The 21957-nt window shown below is 53.4% G+C and overlaps 1 protein-coding gene across 2 annotated transcripts; it reads right to left on the bottom strand.

The window, feature by feature from the left end:
- Window positions 1-1113: 1113 nt before the first annotated feature.
- SV2A (synaptic vesicle glycoprotein 2A) lies at window positions 1114-14456 on the bottom strand. 2 transcript variants are annotated; one of them, XM_055131192.1, is made up of 13 exons: window positions 14301-14456; window positions 10239-11166; window positions 8951-9131; window positions 8214-8365; window positions 7990-8123; window positions 7374-7463; window positions 7016-7126; window positions 6800-6888; window positions 6298-6462; window positions 6020-6153; window positions 3944-4150; window positions 2888-3047; window positions 1114-2710 (listed from the first exon to the last, which is right to left on the bottom strand). In XM_055131192.1, exons 2-13 carry the CDS (start codon window positions 10858-10860, stop codon window positions 2527-2529), a joined length of 2229 nt encoding a protein of 742 aa, XP_054987167.1. In that variant the 5' UTR covers window positions 10861-11166; window positions 14301-14456; the 3' UTR covers window positions 1114-2526. The 2 variants fall into 2 exon arrangements, with proteins under 2 accessions (XP_054987167.1, XP_054987168.1); XM_055131193.1 differs by lacking the exon at window positions 14301-14456 and adding an exon at window positions 14166-14281.
- Between the last annotated feature and the right edge of the window lie 7501 nt (window positions 14457-21957).

The following is a 21957-nucleotide window of genomic DNA, read 5'->3' as shown; positions in this document are numbered from 1 at the left end:
GGACCATACCCGATGTCAGGAATAGAACCCAGGTCAGTCACGTGCAAGGCAAATGCCTGTCTCTTGGGCCCCATGTGGGCATTTAAGCATCTGCCTCTTTGATCCCCAGGATCACCATTGTCACCCCCTTCATTTTCTTCACCCTCTAACCCCTGGCAACCATTCCTCTATGTAAATTTAAACTCTTCCATGGTATTGTGGCATTTGTCTCTGATGAGCTTTCTACTCATGGAATAATGTCCACATATTTCTCCATGTTGTCACATCACGCAGAACTTCCCATTTGAAAGCTGAATAGTATTCTGTTGTATGTGTATACCACATTTTCTTTGTCTGATAGACCTCCAATTCCTCTGGATACTCAAGAAATGGGATTGCTGAATCATACAAATTTGTTTTTAAACACACCCAGCAGTGTTCAAGGCTTATTCCTAGCTTTGTGCTAAATCACTCCTGGAGGGCTTGGGGGACCATATGGGATGCTGGAAATCAAACCCTGGTCAAACACATGCAAGGAAGCACCCTACCCTCAGTACTATCACTCTGGTCCATAGTATTAACCTTTTTAAGTACCTCATACTCTTCTAAAACAACCACACCCTTTTCTCTTTCACCGGCATGCATGGATTTATCAATTCTCTCATCTCTCTTCAACTCTTAATGGTTTTGATTTGTATTCCACCAATGATAGCTTTGGGTGCTGGGAGAGGTTGCTGCCACATCCACCCACCAGTGCTCAGGGATCACTTCTGGCAGTACTTGGAAGGCTATATGAGGTGCCAAGGATCAAAATGGCACCCCATAGTCTCCCGAGGATCAGCCATAATGTGAGGCAAACACCAGAACCCCTTTGGCCAAGAATCAGCATTTTACCTAACCCTGTTTCATTTCTAGTCTTTGAAGAGATAGCTATGCAAATCCTTGGTCCATTTTAAAATCATATTGTTCATCTTTTTGATACTGAGATGTAGGATATTAGTCTTTACACTGGGAATGAGATTTGACATGGATGTGAGGCATCAGACTGGCCATCTTTGGGGGAAGTGTTTCCCTGCCACTGACCCATCTCCGGGTCCCTCTACCCCATCGGGCCATGGACAGCACAAGCAGCCATTCTGAATTTGAAGGATGGTTCCTTTTTATTTTTCATCAATACTTTTCATTTTCACATCAACAGTTATATTTAGGGTTCCCCAGGAGAGCGAGGGGTATGGGGGGGTTCCCCTGAGGGCTTCAGGAAAAGGCTGCGTCCAGCAGGAAGGGGGCACACGCGTACACAGGGCACTGGGAGCAAGGCAGTCCTGGGAACTGAGGTCAGACAGTCACCACCTGAGGCCACAAAATGGGTGTGGCTATGAGCTCAGGATGCTGGACGCAGCAGAGGAAGGTAAATTTGGATTTTCCTTTTGTGCAGTTGTTTGCGCTTTTTCCTTTTAACTTTTTTTTTTTTTAAACACAAACAGCTAAAACTACAACACATCACAGCTACGGTGGGGAGGGGGCACCAGAGAAAGCGGCCACAGGGGAGGAGGGGCAGCACGGTGGGCAGCTGAGCCTACAGGGCAGAACTGTGGAGGGGGAGCAGGGGGTGCAGGCCTGGCTCCAGCTCCAGGGTCCCTGGCTGACTCCCAACCCATCCCCTTCCGAGGGGTCTCCAGAAGCCCCTGCCACAGCTCTTGTGCTTTTATCAGCTGGTTGGCGTTGGGCCGGCCCAGCTGGCACAAGGGAAAGACCCTAGGGGGACCCTCTGGCCTTGTCACAGCCGGCCCTGGTCGCCCCCTTCCTAGCTAGGCCTAACACAGAAACAGGCTGCGGGAGCCCCAGGAGGCAGCAGCCTGGATGTCTGATAATCCAGTGATACCTTGCCCCATGGCACATGCGCGCGCGCACACACACACACACACACACACAGGCACACAGAGGCACACACACACATACACAAACGTGTCCACACACATTCGCACAGTCCTGCAGAGTTGCCCCAGAATTCACTCGAGAAACCAAGAACTGGAAAGCTCATCTCAAAAAATGCGGCCAGGCAGAAAGAGGTGGAGGTCAGAGGATTATTGTGGCTCTCGGGGCCAACAGGACGGGGAGGGCGCCCCGCTACCAGCCTGACTCTCAAATTCTTTTGGTCCATGGGGTCTGCAGGATCTACAGCAAGCGCTGGCCCCCCACAGCTGAGGGTTCAGCAAGCCCAGATGGGTGGTTAGACAGGAGGCAGGAAGCTGGTTCTAGAGCTGAGAAAAGCAAGGGCCCCCCTCACTAACAGGAAGAAGCATGGGCCGAGCCTTCTCTTGTGCAAAGGGTGGCAGAAAGGGGTGAAGAGCTGTACCCCATTTCTGCAGGGCCCTGCCCCGGGCCACACACACACACACACACACACACACACACACACACACACACACACACACGCTCCCATGGCTCAGACACCAACATGGGGGGCTTGGGGGGCACAGGGCAGGAGCGGGGAGGAGGAACTGTTGGTCTCACAGTGTGCCCGCCGCCTAGGAGCCCAAGGGCCCCTCACTGCAGCACCTGCCCTCGGGTCTCGGGCAGCTTCAGGGCCAGAGAACTCCCCAGGGCCAGGGCGGCCGAGGCAAAGAGGATGGGGGCAGCCTTTGTGACCCCCACAAAGGAGGTGAAGATGCTAATCCCCAGCACTGCTGCCAGTTTACACAGAGCGTTCAGGAAGCCGAAGGCAGTAGTCCTACCGGAGAGTGCAACGGTGTCCACGGGAAGAGGGCAGGGAGAGGCCAGAGGGGAAGAGAGACCCAAATCAGGTTAGCAGAGGATACTCAACAGAGGGTACCCCTTGACCCCTAATGCTTTTCAGCCCACTGCTCCCCTAAATCCTCAGCTCTATCCCCACCCACACCCCAACTACCTCTTGTCCGAGGGGTAGAGTTCAACAGTCAACACGTCCAGCGCATTCCAGGAGGCGATGCTGACCCCCCCAAAGAGGCAGAGCAAAGCAATCATGGCCGATTCACTGTTCCCGAAAGACAGGAAGAAGCAGGAGACGCAGGACATGACGCTGGAGCCAGCTGGAGCCGGAAAGGAGACAAGAACACAGCCAGTCACCCAGAGGCCCTCCACACCAGCCTGCCCTCAATCATCTCTGATGCCAGCTCGCTGTGAGGCTCTTTCTCCAACGGTCTATGAATGGGAGACTCACCCCGGCCCCTCTTATAATGTCTTCTCATTCAGGATACCAGGAGCGAGCAATCATTTCAAACTTAATACCAACTATGAGCCAAGTTGGCTGGCATTTCACATGCAGTGATCTAATATGTCACCCCGATGAACAGGTATCACCTCCTCTGTACATGAGACAAGTGGGCTCACAGAGATTAATCATTTTCCCAGGGCTAGAGAGAGTCCAGACTCCAGTTCTATCCCCATCACCACACATGGTCCCCAAATACTCCTAGGAGTGATTCCTGAGCCAGAGCCTAGAGCACTGAGCAACACCAGTTATAGCCCCAAAACCCCCAAGAGAAATGAAAGAGAGAGAAGAGAAAATCTGCCCAAGGCAGGCAGTGGAGTGGAGGTCCCAGGTGTCAACTTCAGGCCAAAGAGGCAGTACAGGAGGAAAGACACTTCCAGTGTTGGCTGTGACCTGGCTCAAATTCCCAGCATCATATATGTCCCCTGAACACCACAAGGGGTCATTCCTGAGTACAGAGACAGGAACAGCCCCTGAACACTGCTGGGTGTGGCCCCGAAACAAAATGGTAACAAAAACCAAAAATCCAGGTGCATAATTTCAACACCTGTACACTCCACCATTCTTCCTTCACCAGCACTCCCAGAAGTTTCCATCCCGTGTCCCAGCCTGCTCCACCTGCCCCTACACAGAAGTCCTGGATGGAACCTTCTCGGCGAAACTTCCTTGGACTACGATGAGCCGCTGTCAACAGCCACCCGTCAGCACCCTTACCAAGCATCCGGAGCCTGCCGATCTTGTCCATGAGCAGGGCAGACACGATATTTCCTGGGAGCACAGCCAGCGTGCCCAGGAAGCTGACAAAGTAGACCATGTAGGCACCCTCGCCTGTCCCGGTCACATCAAGCTGGCAGCCCTCCTTGCTGTGCAGGAAGGTGCTGTTCAACAGCCGGCTCTTCACGAACTTGTACTCAAACAGGTCTGTGCAAAGGCAAGGAGGCAGTCAGGGCAAGGTGTGGGGGGGTGTGACTCAGGACTTGGCCGCTGACTGCTCGGATGGGGACCAGAGACCGCTAGTGTCAAAAGTGACACGGGGTGATAGCACAGCGGGGAGGGCATATTCCTTGCATGTAGCTGACCCAGGTTTGATTCTCAGCATTTCACAGGGTCCCTTGAGCACCACCAAGGAGTGATTCCTGAGCACAGAGCCAGGAGTAAGGACTGAGTATTGCCAGGTGTGGCCCAGAAAGAAAAAAAGAAAGTAACACAGCTTGCAGGGAAACGTGGACAGACAGGCACCTTCCGTGTTTCTCACTGACAATCTGCTGATGGCACCTTCCTTCGTTCTGCCCTAGGCTAATTCCAAGCAGCCACTGCATGACAGGTTTGGGAAAAATCACTGAGAAAATATTTAAAAACATGAAATGTCCTGTCATTCTTTTTCCACTGAGATGAGAAAGCTCACCATTCAGAGGTAGCACTGTAGCACTGTTGTTCATCAATTTGCTCGAGTGAGCACCAGTAACGTCTCCATTCTGAGACTTGTTACTGTTTTTTGGCATATCCAATACGCCACAGGTAGCTTGCCAGGCTCTGCCGAGCGGGTGAGATACTCTCGGTAGCTTGCCAGGCCCTCTGAGAGGGATGGAGGAATCGAACCTGGATCGGCTGTGTGTAAGGTGAATGCCCTTACCTGTTGTGCTATCGCTCCAGTCCATTCAAGGTGAGTTCACAAAATCAGCACTTCCTATGCACATAGTTGGTGAACCATTGTAAAAGAAATGGATTCAGGCCAGAGAAGACAGGGATTAAAGCACTTGCCTTGCATGTAGCTGACCCAGGTTTGATTCCCCAAGCACCTCCAGGGGCAAACCCCATGCACAAGCTCCTGAGCATTGTTGGTGTGCCCCAACGCAAAAACAAAATATCAAAAGGATTCAGGGGTCCAGGAGATGGTTCAAAGGCCTGAATGAGGGATGCCTGGGTTCCCCCCCTGATACCACATGGTTCCCCAGCAGCGCCCAGAGCAAACTCCAAGCAGTGAGTCTGGAACAGCCCAAGGGCACCACCTTGTGTAGCTCAAAAATTAAACAAAAATTCATGTGACAAATCCTAACCTGGGGCCATACTACAGTGGGTAGAGAGCCTGCCTCACACACGGCTAACCTAGGCTGGATCCCTGGCACTCCATATGGTTCCCTGAGCTCACCAGGAGTGATCCTTGAGCACTAGCAGGTGTTCTTCCCCCTCCAAAAAAAAAAAAAAAATTAAAACAATTCTCAACTTTTGTCCAGTAAATCCCTTTTACTGTTTTTCTCCACTCCCCCCAAACTGTTTTGCGCTATGAATTTTCTTGATTTTTAATTTTTTAAATTTTTTTTATAATTTATTTGTTTTGCTTTTGGGGCCGCACCTGGCAATGCTCAGGGATAACTCCTGGCTCTGCATTCAGGAATTACCTCTGGCAGTGCTCAGGGGACCATGCTGACCATCCAATCCCCGGGATGCCGGGGATTGAACCTGGGTCTGCTGCTTGCAAGGCAAATGCCCTCCCCACTGTCCTATATGCTCTGGCCCCCTCTTGAATGATTTTTGAATGACCTTTATGATCTGAATGATTTTGCTCTTGAGGTCAGTGCGCTGAGGTGCTTTCATTTCAGCCAGAGGTAAAGAAATGGGGTATCTCACTACTTGAGCTCCCATAGGAAAATACTGTTTCACATACGACTGCGAAACATTGCTGATAGCTGGAAGGTCCACAGGGTCCAAGTAAGAACTAGAGTGAGGGGATAAGGCAAGTGTCTTCCCACCACCCAGGTCTGCCCGCCACAGACAAGACACCCAGCTCACCAGTGTTGTAAAACACGGTATTGACGAAAGTGCAGTTCCGGAAAAATGTGTTGGTGGACGTGACATCCTCGAAATAACACTCTTCAAAGAAGGAGTCCTCAAAGATGACGGACTTCAGACGCAGCCCGATGAACCTACAAGGCAGGGGTGAGAGGCGCACCCTTCCCGGCTGAACCCGGAAGGAACATGCCAGAAACACGAGGACTTGGTCCCCAGCTCGCAGCCACAAGAGTCAAAGGTGAGGGACAATGCAGAGTGAGGGGTGAGCCCCCACATACTTGTCGTTGAAGTACTGGCCTCCGCGGTGGATCTGATTCTCCAGAGTAAAGTTGAATGTCACGTGCTCTACGCGTTCTCCAGGGAACACTTTGGTGCGGGCTGCATAGTCCACAGCCTGGAGGTGGCGGATCATGTCAGGGAACCAGACAGTCAGGCCGTAGTAGCTAAAGTGTCCAGGAAGATGGAATCAGACAGGGCAGCATGAGTGAGAGTCCAGGCCCCAGGAGATGCTGCGAGGCTTTGCTCACCCTCTCCCTTCACCAACTGTTCTTTTCAGGGGCCAGTGATGCTCAGGGCTTACTCCTGGCTCTGTGTTCAGGGACATTCCTGGAAGGGCTTGGGGGATCATTATGGGGTGCTGGGGATGGAACGCCTACAGATCAGGTGTCCTTCCCTCTGCACACTCTCCAGACCCTTGTCTGTGAGTTAGTGTGGAGAGACAGAGCCCCTTACCTCGGCTCTCACCCTGCTCGTTTCTGTCTCCGTGTCCCTGCCCCTCACCTGAAGGACATGGTAAACCACACGCCCATCATCATCAGTGTTATGCGCCGATACTCAGGTCCAAAGCAGGAGAGAAAATTCCCCCAGACCTGAGTGGACAAACAACTGAGTTGGTCAGCTGCTGCACCCACTTCCGTACCCTTGCACCCCCAAGTCACCCACACACCAAGTCCAGCCCTGCTCCATCTCCCTTCCTACCACCCCGTTCCCCATTACCTGGCCCCCCAAGCTCAAGGCCCGGACACCCCAGCGCTGGTACCAGGTCCCCGTGTCCGACTGGATCTCAATCAACTCATCCTCCTGGTGAATCGTCTTAATGTGGGTGACCTGGGGCCAAGAGGGGGCTGAGTAGCTGGAGAACCTACTTCCTATCCTTTGGGGTACGGGAGGCCAGGGGTGGAGGGGAGACTGCTCAGAGCCGTCTGGGAAGGAGACAAGGGTGTCCAGAGAGGGGCCTCCAGGGAGCCGGGAGGAAGGGGCCCCGGGAGATGGCGCAGGGAGGGAGAATTGGGGTTAAGGGATGGGGGGCTGGATTCAGGGGTAATGGGCCAGCCTTGGGCCAGGCCAAACTTACCGAGAAGACGCGCTCGGGGTGCCCCTTGGCACGCATGTTGGTGTCATGGACCTGCTTCAGCACCATCCAGGCCTCATCGTGCTTCCCATTCTAGGGTCGCAGACATCCCACGGGTAAGCCCTGACAGTGGCTAACAGACCCAGACCCTCCATCCTCCCGCCACCTTTGACCTGGTTTCTGGAGCCACTGGACACAGAAAAGGCCCCTGAGCCCTGACCTTTGGGCCCCAGCTCTGAGCACTGAGCTGGGGGCAGCAAATGGGACAGATGGGCAGGGACAGGGCAGGGGCATGCAGGGACGGAGACACATGGGTCCTGGGGCTGCCCTAGCACTGCAGAAGGGGGTGGGGCAATGGTGAAGAGCATGCAGAGAGGTCCCTGCGCCTCAGGCAGTGACAGGGATTGGGGACAGGGACAGGGACTGTCAGAGCAGGGGCAGGGCCTGCGGAATTTCACACAATTGAAACAGTAATACCCCACAACCCCTTGGGAGAAGTGGCACCAGGTGATGGGAGTGAGTCCCCAGACGGGGATGCAGCAGGGAGGAGCCAGCCAAACCCACGTGGGGGGTCTGAACACACAAGCCTTGGTGCCCCGTGCAGCCCCGCCCAAGTCACCTCCAGGAAGAAGCGGGGACTCTCGGGCTGTGTGGTCAGAGCCCCGATGGCAAAGACAGAGGGGAAGGCGCAGACGAGGACAAAGACCCTCCAGCTGTGGAACTGGTAGGCGGACCCCATCTGAAAGCTCCAGCCTGAGGAGGCAGAAGAGCGTCAGCACAGCATCCAGGCGGCACCGTGGAGGGAGCTCGGCGGGGGCCAGGCTGGGGGGCCAGGCTGCTCACCGTAGTGGGGAATGATGGCCCAGGCCATGGCAGCTGCATACACCCCACCAATCATCCAGAACATGCAGAGCCAGCTCAAGTGCTCCCCACGCTTCTCCTGGGCCAGAAACTCGGAGAAATAGGAGAAGACAATGGGGATGGAGCCGCCGATCCTGGGGGATAGTGCAAGAGTTCAGTGCGGGCAAGCACAGTCCTCACCCCCCACCCCCACCCCTGGCATCGGAGCCTTTGAGGGAGACTCAACCCAACCTGGAACCCAGGAAGTCAGGGCTCAGGAACACGAAGGAGCCACCATGGATCTTGAAAAGGGAAAGGTGGCCCGAGGGAGAGGAAACTGCAGAACAGAGGGAAGCCCCCCAAAAGGCAGAGGGCACGAGGGCAGGTGTACGGAAGCAGGTCCAAGAGGCTGGAGACAGGCAGAGGAGGGGGCCGCTCAGGGTCCCGGGGGCTGGCAATGGCAGGCATCAGCAAAGTGTGAGGAATGCAGCAGGGACTGTGGGAAGGGGGTTTGAGGGTCCAGGACACGCCGGCGTGAGGCTGAAAACTCCTTGGCCCCTTTATGAACCCAGGCTTTAAATGGAAGTGGGGGTGAGTGTGGGGCAGTGGCCCAGGAGCAAACAGCTCCGGAGACAGCAGAAGGCAGGGCCCCGGTCTGACAGTGGACAGCTCCGACATCACTGAGGGCCCGGGCCAAGAGCCACATCCTGCCCTCCAGAGGCCGAGTGGCGGACACTCACCCAACCCCAGAAAGGAGGCGGCAAAAGAGGAAAGTGCCATAACCCTGGACAAAAGATGAGAAAAAGGCAAAGACACTGTTGACCGAGAGCGAGATGAGCAGACACTGTCTCCGGCCCAGCCGGTCGGCCAGGCCGCCCCAGAAGAAGGCGCCCACCATCATGCCCAGGTAGACGATGAGTCCTGGAGGGAGGGAAAGAGAAGGTTGGTGAGCCAGCAGGGACACTGCCCGTGCAGGTCACCATGAGTGGAAATGATAGTAGCACGCCCCACGCTCAGGAGGGTGAAGGCCACCAGAGACGAAGGTGCGTGGGAGAAGATGGATTTTGTGAGCAGAGATGCAAGGTCGTGTCTGCAGGCCAGGGGCTCAGCAGCAGAAACAGACATGGGGGAACCCAGTAATCCTACTCTTCCTGTCTCTCCCTCTTGCTTGATTGCCACACCAGCAGTGCTTAGGACTAACTCCTGGCTCTGCACTCAGAGTTCACTCTTGGAAGGCTCAGAGGACCCTATGGGGTGCTGGGCCTCAAACCTATGTTGGCTGCATGCAAGGACGTGCACTACCTTCCGCACTCTCACTCCAGCACCACTTCTAACACATGCGCACACGCACACACACGCACAAACATGGCATGCCATCTATAGCTTGCAGGAATGAGGAATAGATATATCAGGTCTCCCAAACTCTCCCAGGATCTGCCTATTCCCCTTCACTTTCTCTGAAGTTCCCTGGGTAAGTGGCTCAATTCCTTGAAATGTACCTTCCAACCCCTAAGGAAATCCTTGTGGCTCTATCACATCTGCTATTAAAACTCCCATTTCTTCCTCTCCCTTCCTGAAATTAGTTAGAACAAGCTGGAAAATCACCTACTCAGAACTCTGCCTCTGCCCATGTCCATGCCACCCCATGCCACCCCGCACGGGGCCACATTATCTCAGCGTGAATGGAGGGGGGTCCTCCTTTAGGACCCCTGCCTGGGAGAGCCAGCAACCTCTCAACACTCCCAAGGCTTCCTGTGAGCAGGTAACTGCATCTCCAGCTGAGGGCCCAGGATCTTTCCCCAGGTCCAAGCAAACATCCCCCATGAACCACGGGACCTAGAGACTGACTCTGTACCCCAAGTCAGGAAGGGGAAGCAGAACCATGGACCACCCAGCCCGCACTGCCCTCCTCTCACTTAGCACTTCACGCCCCGCAGAGCCCCTCCAAGATAGGGGTGCTTGAGGGGTGGGTGCCCAGGGGCATTTCCAGAGTCGGGTATGGTGGGTGGTGTACCCCGTCTCACTTACCCAGCATGCCTTTGTTGGAGTCCGACAGGCACATGTCCTTCTCAGCACTGGGGAGCACAAACCCCACCACGAAGACCTCAACACCGTCGGCCATGAGCGCCAGCCCCAGCACAAAGTAGAGTGTCCACTGGAAGCGACCGTGGCCACACTCGCGCAGGATGGTCTCATACTGCTGGGCCAGCTCTTCTCGTTCCTTCCGCCGCTGTGCTTCTCCTCGGCCTCCAGGGGGACCCGCCCCATCACCTAGGCCCCCCCTCATGCCAGCCAGAGGGGCCCCGTCTGCCATTTGCTCGCCTTTGCCCCCAGATTCTGCGCGGGGGATGCCCTGGTACTCCCCCTCGTAGATCTCATCATCCTCATCGTGGCCCTCAGTGGCATCGCTGGAAGCACCCCCTTCCTCCTCGTCCTGGGCCCCTTCCCCACGGTAGTAGCCATCAGAGGGGGCTGGGAAATCATCATCATCATCCTCCTCCTGGAAGCGGGAGTAGGATCTGCGGGAATATTCGTCCTGGACCCGGTCCAGGCCCTTCCCCACCTTCTTGACTGCGTGCTTCTTCACTTCCTTGGCGATGTCCTTGGCGCCCCGGATGAACGCCGCCCGATCTCGGGAGCCCTCTTCCATGATGGGGCTCAGGGGGCCTCCAAAGCACTGACCCTTTCTCCCTGCTCCCGATTCAGCTCAGACTCAGAAAGAACCCTGTCCCCAAGTTAGAGGAAACGAGTGCACATGTCCTTGGAATGGGAGAGGACAGACAGTGGCCAGTGAGCGTCCAGGAGGAGGAAGGGAGCGGAGCGCTAGTCTACACCCAGTTCAGTAGGGTGCATGAGGGAGGGTGGGGGGTCCCAGACAGGACAGGGGAGCCAGATGGGGGGCTGAGGCACTGAACTCCAGGACGATGGCACCTTCTCTTCCCTTACCTCTGGAGATCTAGAAAAGCAGAAGCAAAAAAGAGGGTGTGTGAGGTTTGAGAGGCCAACTCAAATGTCAACCTGGAGCCATGCCCAGGATGGTGACATTTCCTTGCTTCCAGGTGGTCTGCGGTCCCTCCCATGTCCAGCCCCTTTACCACCAATCTTAGGAGAACAGAGAAGAAATCGGAGAGACCAGGCTCCCTACTCCACTCGAATCTGGGTTCTTTATATTTAGGGGGATTGGGGCATTGAAGAGAGTGTGTGGGGAAGAGCCCCAGTTCCAGCCTGTTGCCTGCAGTCTGCAGGGGCACCGGAAGGGGGGCTCCATGCTAACAGTCCTCTTAAGGAGGCCTCCAGCCACACAGTGACCCTGGACGTGAAACTCTAAGTCACAGGGTGTCCTCAAATTTCCAAAGGGGAAAGAAATTATTAAGTGTGATGCTGTAAAGAAGTTCTGTATCATTGGACATGACACGTGAAAAGCAATGAATAAATATAAGCAATTTCACTTCGTGGCGCTAGTCAGTGAGACGCTGCTCTACTTACAGCAGCTACGATGCTCCCAGGACAAGGCCCATAGCAAAAGCCATGGAGGAGGGGGGAGCAGGGTGACAGGGACATGGGGAGGGCGTTGCCTTGCACACAGCCAACTGAGGTTGGATCCTCAGCACCACATATGTCCCCCTCTACCTGCCCTGAGCCCACCAGGAGTGATCCCTGAGTGCAAAGCCAGGAATAAGTCCTGAGCAACACTGTTGTGATGTCCAAAACCCAAACCAAACCCAAAAGCCACCTCTGGATGTGATTCAGGCTGAGCAGAAGCAAAGAAAGGCAAGTCCATGCAAAGGCCAACTTGTTACATGACCTGGAGGGAACCCCTGGCACTTACTAACCTAGGGCAGGTGGGTTTTGGAAGTCTTAGAAAACAAAGATCTCGGATTGGTGGTGGGAAATGTGCATTGGTGGAGGGATGGGTGTTTGATCATTGTATGACTGTAACTCAAACATGAAAGCTTGTAACTGTATCTCACGGTAATTCAATAAAACAAAAAAATAAATAAAAGAAAAAGAAAACAACAATCCATCCCCAGGGTCAGTGTGAGAGTCTTTGCCCACAGACTACTTGTATTTGTAATTTTCTTCAGTCACATTGAAAACTGAGAAGGAAGCAGCAGCAAGGAGCAGGCAAGGGCCACACCAAGCAGCTGTCATTCAGAACCCAAAACTGAGTACCAACCCCTGCTTGTCCATGCTCAGAGTACCCACAGCAGAGCCCTGATCAGACAGCAGAGCAGACGCCAAAAACTGAGGGAGACTGGAACCAAGGTCAAGAAAAGGCCAGAGCAAAAGCTCAAGAAGGCGTGATGACCCTGACCATCTGCTTTTTCAGGGCACTCCAACGAGCCTCTCTCACTGCAGGATCGGAAAGGGGAAGGATGGCTCAATGAGGCCATTTCCAACATGGAGCTTAGCACCTCATTCTCCCCTCCTGATCCTCGGAATCCTCACCTCCTTCCCAGAAGCCCAGACCCTGCAGAGCCTAGGAGGCTGGTGCAGCAGCAGACCTGGGTCTCCCCCAAAGACGCCCTCCACCGGAGTCAGGGAAGAGCCCCCTCCTGCATTGACACTTGGTTCTGGTCTGCTTCTCTCTGCTCCCTGCCAGCTAGTCCTTCACTAATGCCATGCACACATATACATATACACGCGTGCGCACATAAACACATGTGCGCGCACACATACATGCATCAAATACATAAACGTGTAAGTGCACATGCATGCACAATATGTGCTCACATGCGTGCACACGCACACATGCGTGAGCCCAGAAGCATGGCCGGCCGCGGAGCAGCAGCGCTGGTCAGCCGACTGGACCACTCCGGTCAGACGCAAGCAGTGGACCATGGAGACCCGAAGGCGTGACCCCGTACCTATTCGCGTGTCGGCACAAACCCCCTCCCCACTCGGGGCGCTGCGCGTCCCTCCTTCTGTGGGTAGCTCTCCTGTCTTTCCCAGCTCGGATCCCCCCCAACCCAAAAGCAGCACACGACCCCAGCCGTGAGCCGTGGCCGGTATCTATCTGAGCACTCCGCCTAGCCCAGGGCAGAAAAGGCTCCCACAACCCCAATTCCCAGTAGGGTTGGGGGCTCAAGAGTAGCTCCCCCAAGGCCAACAAGCCCGCGAGGTCAGAGAGAGAAACACAGATTCTAGGGAGCCGGAGCCGGGAGGAGGCGCTGCTATTTTTAGCCCCGGAGCAGCGCCGTTGGTGCAAAGCGTGAGCGGGAACCAGAGCCCGGGTGGCCGCGGGGAGACGCGGCGGATCTGCAGACCGAGAAGGGGGCTGGGGAGGGGCCTCGGGAGCTGATGCCGAGTCTCCAGACAGCTCACGGGGTCCACACGCGCCCCACGCCCACTCCAGCGCCCGGCACGGGGCCTGGGTGACAAGGTCATTAAGCAGCGCCGGAGCAGGAAGGAGGCGGCTATCCCGGGACCCCCACCCCAGGCCGGGAAGCGCCCCCCGCGAGCTCGGGAAGACCGAGCAGCCACTGATGAGAGAAAACACAGATGAAGGTGTTAGCCGGGGGAGGGGGCGGGGGCGGGGGGCGCAGGCTAGAGGAAGCGGCGCCTGGGGCCCCGCCCGCGCCCCCGGCCCCGCCCGGCCCCCCGCCCCCGCCCCCGCGCATCTTCTCGCCCGGTCCGCGCTCTTCGGGGTCCCTCCCCCACCTCGCAGCCCCCTCCTCCGCCCCCCGCTCGGGCTCCTCTTCTCTGCCCGCCGCACTGCTGGTCTTCATGCCCACGTCCCCCGCGGACCCCGAGTCCGGTGAGGAAGGTGAGGCCGCGATCACCCTCTCCCGCCCCGGCCAAGGTCATCCATCATTCGCGGGGGGCCCAGCCGAGGCGGGAGGGAGGATGCGCGGCCCGCGGCCCCCGGCCCCCCAACCGGCGCCAGGGGGACCCCGCTCGTCGGCGCCCAGGGACACGCACACATGCACGCGACTGGCGGAAACGAGCACATACATGTTCCCTGCGTGCGGGGAGCCCGGACCCGCACCGCTTCGGACCCTCCGACCACCGTTCTCGCCCGCACCCACCAGAGCGCGGGGACAGGCCCGCTGCACACCCGCCAAGCCCGGGCGGGCGCGGGGGTCTCACCTGGCCCGAGCCCGCGGCGTGGGCTCCGGCGGCGGCGCAGCGGCGTCTGCGCCCGGCCGCGGCAGCGACACTGCAGACCTGCCCGCGCCGCCCCGCCCCGCCCCGCCAGCCTCGCGAGAGACGGGGGAGGGGGAGATGCGGGGCGGGCGGCGCGGGAGACGCTGGGGAGGGGGGTCCGGGAGGGGGCGGGAATCCCGGAGAGAGGGGACTGAGGGTCAGGGCGACCCGCTGATGGGGAATCGCACCACGGACTGGGCTGGGGAGAGCCGAGGTTGGAAAGATGGGAGTGGGCGCGGGCAGTGGCAAGGCTGGGCCTGGCCGCCCCCCCCCCCTTCAACCGCCCCCCTCCCCCCAAGCTTTCCTGGCCTCTTCCAGAAACAGGTACAGCCAGGATCCCGCGATGCGCAGACTGGGGCACTTGCAGGAAGGAGCCCTGGTTTGCTGCTGGACTGCCCCCGGGGGCCTGTGGATAGGAAGGGCTTCCAGACCTGATCCTCACCCCTGGCCTCCATGCTGTGGTCATTATGCGTTCCTGCTCTTCCTTTTGCAGATGTGGGTCCCCCCCACCCCTCACCCCTCAAGAACATTCCTGTTTGTTCCATATCGGTGTGTTATTATGATGGTCAGGGGATGCCCACATATGGATACACACCAAACCTGAAAAATAACTTCCCAAACATATGGGATAAGAACCTTTCACCACTGGGTAGTCCAGCCCTAGTACTTACTGACTGCTCTGTACAGGAGTGCGGGGATGTACTATTTGGGGGGGGGGGGCGGTACACACACTGAATGTGCCAGGGAGAGGCCTTGATCCCTGGATAAACTGACCTCGGTTCTCACAGTTCAAGTTATGGGCTTTCTTCTCTTTTCCTTCCTCTTTCTTCCTTCCTTCCTTCCTTCCTTCCTTCCTTCCTTTCTTTCTTTCTTTCTTTCTTTCTTTCTTTTCTTGTCACACCAGTGAGTGGTGGGCTCAGGGCTTCCTCCTCATGGCAGGCTTGGGGGACCATGAGGGCTGCCAGGGATCAAGCTGGGTGGAATTCAGCCAAGCATGCGTGACCAGGACTTAACTGGCACTTTACTATGGCTTCTCCCAGCCACAAGCTGTGGGTTCTTCCCTGTACTGTCTCTCTTAGAGCCTTATTCTTTTTTTTTGCTTTTTGGGTCACACCTGGCGATGCCCAGGGGTTACTCCTGGCTCTGCACTCAGGAATTACTCCTGGCGGTGCTCAGGGGACCATATGGGATGCTGGGAATAGAACCCGGGTCGGCTGCGTGCAAGGCAACGCCCTACCCGCTGTGCTATCACTCCAGCACCGAGAGCCTTATTCTTTTTAATATAGAAAATCAGACTTGCAGGAGCTACCACATGCAGCTTGCCTTCCAGTCAGCTTCACTCAGTGTGCAGGTGTCCACATACTGGCTGAGGCCCTGAAAAGAGCTGACAGGTCCCCAGAGACATCACAAGGGCCCTTGAAGCCTTTTTTCCTTTTTTTGAAGTAGAAGAGATTTAATTTGGAGGTTTTGAGAGAGAGAGAGAGAGAGAGAGAGAGAGAGAGAGAGAGAGAGAGAGAGAGAGAGAGAGAGAGAAAGAGAGAGAGAATAATGCACTCAGGGAGAATGTGGGCTTCTCCAAGGGCAAAGAGAGCCCCTACACACGTCCCAGCATTAGACATGAAAGCATGAAAGTACACATCTCAAGAGGAGACATGCGGGCAACACATGTGCTCCGCCATGTGGGTACAAGCAGCATATGAGCTTGGGCAACATATGCACCACCCTTGAAACCTTGAATCCACCAGGGAGCAGGGCCTGGTTCACAAACTTGAAAACTCCATCTTGGCAGCGGGTAGGGCGTTTGCCTTGCATGTGGCTGACCAGGGTTCGATTCCCAGCATCCCATATGGTCCCCTGAGCCAGGAGTAATACCTGAGTGCAGAGCCAGGAATAACCCCTGTGCATTGCCAGGTGTGACCCAAAAAGCAAAAAAAAAAAACAAAACAAAACAAACTCCATCTTGGAAATGGAAAAACAATCCCCACAGTTTATTGAAATGCAAAAGTCATCACATAATATATGTTGATTTATCATAAGAAATTTAACTTGGAGTCAAAAGGCTAAAACACTTGCCTAGACATGGCTGGAAGCTCGCCCAGACTCAGCACCTCCAAGTGTACCCCTGGCACAAAGAATTGAACCCCCACTAAATGAAAACTCATGCCTGCGTGGCCAGCACAGGAATCTCTTATTCCTAATTGGAATCTGAATGTGAACATATAAATGCACAATGGCACGAATGAATGGGACCATTTGTATCTTTAATGGCATTTTGCTGTTCCCAAGAAGGAGCTGTGCCAACGGGTTCAGAAAACTCTTCTTGGCTACAATTCTCTTCCCCCATCTCTAGACTCTGGAAAGTCTTGCCAAGCTCGGCAAGTGCTTGGCTAGAGTACTTTTTCTTGGATGGCACTTGGAACGGCTATGCTCATGTGGGCCTCAGGGACTCTGCATTTTATTGATAACTCTTTTTTGTTGTTTTTTTTTTTTGGGGGGGGTCACACCTGGCAGTATTCAGGGCTTACTCTTGACTCTGCACCCAGGAGTCACTCCTAGTGGAGCTTAGGGATGATAGGGATCAAAACCAGCCACAGGCAAGGCAAGTTCCCTGCCCACTATTCTATCTCTTCAGCCTGATGGCCCCTCTTGAGATTGACAGTATTTAAATCATGTTCTCAATTAGGAGCTAGCCAAGGCCTGCTGGCAGGTAGCCAGTTCTTCTCTGTGACTTTGGACAGTTATTCTTGACTTACTAAATTAGAAATCTTGTACTCTTAAAAAGAAAGCTTACATGTTCTTTTTTAAATTCTGAGGAAAGTTTTTGTTTTTCCCAAAGTGTCAGGGTCCAATGCACCCCACTAACCACTCCTTCCCAGACCCTTGCTGGACGATTAACACTGGGGGTCCAAGGAGCTCAGTCCTGGCTCCTTTCCTCTACTTACCCTCCTTTTTGGTCACCCCAGGAAGTTATATGTTTTGGATATTAACCCTAAGTGTTTTAGGCTTCATCAGTGAATTGCCCCTTTTCCTTCTCCCCACACTCACAGTGCTCTCGTGAGCATCCCTAATCCCCTGAGTTTATCTTTAACCTTTCCTTTGTGTTTTACACCTCATTGTTACAGTTCCCCAAGTCAATCTTGATTACTTATAAGCCAAAACTTTCTGGTAATTTTGGGTGTTGTATTTGTAGTGAATTACTTTTCTATTTCCCCTATATCCTTTTTATATTTTTCTATAGAGCAATGTTCGTTGCTTAAACACAGAACGACCTTAATTCTATGCTCCTAACATCTGGGAGTTGATTGGCTGAAATGTATCTACTCCTGGGCATAATTACTTGGTCATAATTATTTGACTCAAGCTTCAGTTGTTGTAGTTCATAAGGCCCCAAAAGGGATGTCCTGCTGTCGACTGGAATGGACCCAGGGCAAGTGGCAAAGCTCTCCCGGCATCAAAATGGGACATTCTAGAAAGCATAAATGCATGATCTTGATGCATGCTATTATGACTTAAGAGACAGGACCACCATGGGGAAGGATAAGCTGGACTAACCTGAGGACTTAGTCTGGGATTTTCAGTATAAGCCTTGCTTGCTCTCAGAGCCCAGAGAACTAAGTTTTGGGATCTTTATCTCTTACTGTGTTTATCCAAATGACTGCAAGTATTGGTAAGAAGTAGAATTAATTGTTTGATATATATATATATATGTATGTGTATATATACATATATAATATATATTATATATACATATACATACATATACATATACATATATATATATGACTAGAGGGAAAGAGAGAAGCAATATAGATGACCCTGGGAGACAGAGAATCTTCTTGAGTTTATCTCTCCCAAAGAATTACCTTTTCTGGAATTTTTTTTTCCTTTTTGGGTCACACCCGTCGATATACAGGGGTTACTCCTGGGTCTGCACTCAGGAATTACCCCTGGTGGTGCTCAGGGGACCATATGGGATGCTGGGAATCGAACCCGGGTTGGTCGCATGCAAGGCAAATGCCCTACCCACTGTGCTATAGCCCCAGCCCCTCTGCTGGAGTGTTTTCCCTCTGTGAATCACAGGGACATGCAGTCCTACACCTCTGACCCCTTCTGATGTTCTGTAAGTATGCTAGCAGCTCTGCATTAAGCGGCCATATTCACCATCAGGCTGTGGGCCCCGTCTGTCTCTGCCGGGGAGGCCTGGGGAGGATGGGAAGCGGCTCTTGGCCACCGCATACACACGCATCTCAGCAGCACTCACACGCTGCTTTGTGAACTCACAATATGACCTTATTTTTTTTAATTTAATATTTATTTAGACATTATGACCTACAAAGTTATGTATAATAGAGTTGCATGACTTGAATGCTTGCCAATAATTCTCAGATATTTATCTCAACTCTAAGATCAAACTCAAAATCTCCATCTATCAATTAGGCATCACCTCATGAATGTCTCAAACATTTCTGCACTCAGGAATCACTTATGGAAGTGTTCGGGGACCATATGGGATGCCGAGGATCAAACCCAGGTTGGCTTCGTGTAAGATAAGTGCCCTACCTGCTATACTACCCCAAGCTTCTCAAGCTGAACAGACTCATAAGCAAAATCCTGATCTAGGAATTCCTTAGCTCTTCAGCCAAGGTGTACAGGCCAGAAACCAGGCAGTGATCCGTGCTGCCTTCCCTCCTCTCCTCCCTTCTAACATTCTGATCTTGCCTCTGAAAGATCATCTCTTCTTTTTTTTTTTTTTTCTTTTTGGGTCACACCTGGCAATGCACAGGGGTTACTCCTGGCTCTGCACTCAGGAATCACCCCTGGCGGTGCTCAGGGGACCATATGGGATGCTGGGAATCGAACCATCGAACCCAGGTCGCCTGCTTGCAAGGCAAACGCCCTACCCGCTGTGCTATTGCTCCAGCCCCCAAAAGATCATCTCTTCTGACTACTTCTGCACTGTCTCTCTAGAACAAGACTGCACTGTCTCTCTTCTGGACCACTTCAACAGCTTCTTTAACTGGTTTCCTTGCTTTCAGTTCACTCCCATAGGCCTCATTTTCCCCAGAAGTCAAGAGTAACCTTCCAAAAGCAAATCAGGTCTATCCAGCCAATCTCCCCAAAGAGAAAGGAGTGCCTCCCTGCCACGGGAAAAGGGAAAAAAAAAAAAAAAGACAAGTGTTTCCTTAGAAGTTTATTCACAACATTCAAAAATATCAAATATCTGGAAGCTGAGTGATGGTACAGTGGGTAGGGCACCTTGCACACAACCAACAGCATCTCATTGGTTCTCCTAGCACCATCAGGAGTGATTCCTGAGTGCAGAGACAGAAGTAAGCCCCAAGCACTATCAGGGATCACTATGAAGCACAAAGCCAGGATCTTGTTTACCTTCCTCCTGGAGTTTAGAGAAATTCAGATCAAAAGATGTTTTCAAGAACAGGATGAGAGAAAGGAAAGAGCCCAACAGTGGGCTCAGGCTGTGTACAAAAACCCTGGGTCAACCCACCACAGCCCAGGCAACCCTAGGTCTGAGCAGGTATAGGTGCCTGGAACATCACTAGCTACGGCCCCAAAACCCTGAGATAACAGGGTTAAAAGAAGCCCAAAAAGTGATTTGGTTTCATTTACTCAGTTTTAGAAGAGATTTTAATGTGATGGTAATCAAATTTGGGGGGAGGGGTAATCAGAGGAGGGGGGGAGGGGGGACTGCAAGTAAGTCCCACATTCTAAATGTCTGGAGTCCAGAAAGAAGAAAATGGAGGCTTACGGCTCCTATTGTTTAAATGCTTGTGTAATTATTTAAGACTTACATGGTTCCAAGGAAAATCACATTAGCAGAGACTGCTCAGGTAGAGAAGGTTCAGGGGGGTCTCAGCACACTTTGTTGGGCCATACCCAGAGGTGCTCAGGGCTTACTCCTGCCTCTGCCTTCAGGGCTCACTCATGGCAAGGCTCAGGGATCATTTGTGGGCTGGGGATCAAACAAATGTCTTGGGGCTGGAGCAATAGCACAGTGGGTAGGGCGTTTGCCTTGCACGTGGCCAACCCAGGTTCGATCCCCAGCATCCCATATGGCCCCCCAAGTACTGCCAGGAGTAATTCCTGAGTGCATGAGCCAGGAGTAACCCCTGTGCATCACCCAGTGTGACCCAAAAAGAAAAAACAAAACAACTCAAACAAGAGTCTTACCTGCTGTACTATTGCTCCAGGCCCAGGAGCCCAGAGTATGAGTCCAGGTATCACATGGAAGCACCGCTAGAACCAACAGAGTACCTCTGCTAAGCACCCTCCACCCCAATGCCACTCTGTGGCCCCAAATCTAAAAAATATAAACATGGGGGCTGGAGCAATAGTACAGTGGGTAAGGCATTTGCTTTGCAGGCTGTTGACCCAGGTTCGATTGCCAGCATCCTATTTAGGTCCCCCAAGCACTGCCAGGAGTAATTTCTGAGTGCAGAGCCAGGAGTAACCCCTGTGCATCACTGGGTGTGACCCAAAAAAAAAAATATATATATATATATGTGTATATATACATATATATATACACATATATATTCCCCGCACAGGAGAGCCTGGCAAGCTCCGTCATCCTGTTGCTCATCGATCTGTTCGAGCAGGCACCAGTAACGTCTCTCATTGTGAGACTTGTTAATGTTTTTGGCATATCAAATACGCACGGGTAGCTTGCCAGGCTCTGGCGTGCGGGCTCAATACTCTCAGTATCTTGCTGGGCTCTCCGAGAGGGGCAGAGGAATCGAACTCGGGTCGGCTGCATGAAAGGCGAATGCCCAACCACTGTGCTATCGCTCCAGACCATATATATGTATAAACATAGTGTACTCAGGACTGGGCCTGAGCTACAGGACCCCCAACCACCACCGGGGGCAGTCTGGCAGCCCCAGCCCCAGTTGCTGCTGACACAGCTACACCACATCACTGGAGTGCCCCCACCCAACAAACAACTGTATGCTTTGAGAAATACCTTCCATAGCCCTCACTCTACCAGTCTTACCAATTCCCATTAGATTCAGCCTCTGGGGCCAGAGAATACAGCAGGTAGTGCTCTTGCCTTGAATGTGGCTGACCCAGGTTCAACCCCTGGCATCCCATATGGACCCTGAAGCACCACCAAAAGTATAGCACCAGAAGCCCTGAGCATCCCCAGGTGCAGCCCCAAAAAACAAAAACAAAAACCCTTAAAACAACCCACACACCTCAGGGTCCAATTTTGTAGACCCCAACATCTCTAACATGGGGTGGCGCTGTAGGTGACTGCACTGGTCCTGCGCTACACCTTCTTCTCCTCACCTATAGACCCCAGCATCCTTCCAGGAAACCATCAGTCCTCTAATGTAGGGTCACTAGCTTCTCCAGCCCTCACTGAGGGACACACGTTCCCAGTGCAGTTACCAGGGACAACAAATAACTTCCTATCGGTCCCGATTTTTGTCAGCATATCTCCAACTGCATCTTCAATTCCCACACAGTGAACCTTCAGCTCACAACAAATAAAAACAACATATAAAAAAAACAACAACTATACTCTGCAGACTAGTGAATGCAACAGAAAATTTAACATTATAAGTGTTTGAATGAATCC

The sequence above is a fragment of the Sorex araneus genome, chromosome 3, assembly GCF_027595985.1.
Source record: "Sorex araneus isolate mSorAra2 chromosome 3, mSorAra2.pri, whole genome shotgun sequence".
Taxonomy (NCBI): Eukaryota; Metazoa; Chordata; class Mammalia; order Eulipotyphla; family Soricidae; genus Sorex; species Sorex araneus.
This window is presented reverse-complemented; position numbering and strand designations above follow the sequence as displayed.

Excerpts from the sequence above, each read along its gene's own strand:
- SV2A (XM_055131192.1), bottom strand. The coding sequence starts at position 10,860 with ATGGAAGAGGGCTCCCGAGATCGGGCGGCGTTCATCCGGGGCGCCAAG. Across the intron at positions 7,127-7,373 it reads ACCCCGAGCGCGTCTTCTCG|GTCACCCACATTAAGACGAT; the intron begins GTAAGTTTGGCC and ends TCTTGGCCCCAG. Across the intron at positions 6,889-7,015 it reads CCTTGAGCTTGGGGGGCCAG|GTCTGGGGGAATTTTCTCTC; the intron begins GTAATGGGGAAC and ends TTGTCCACTCAG.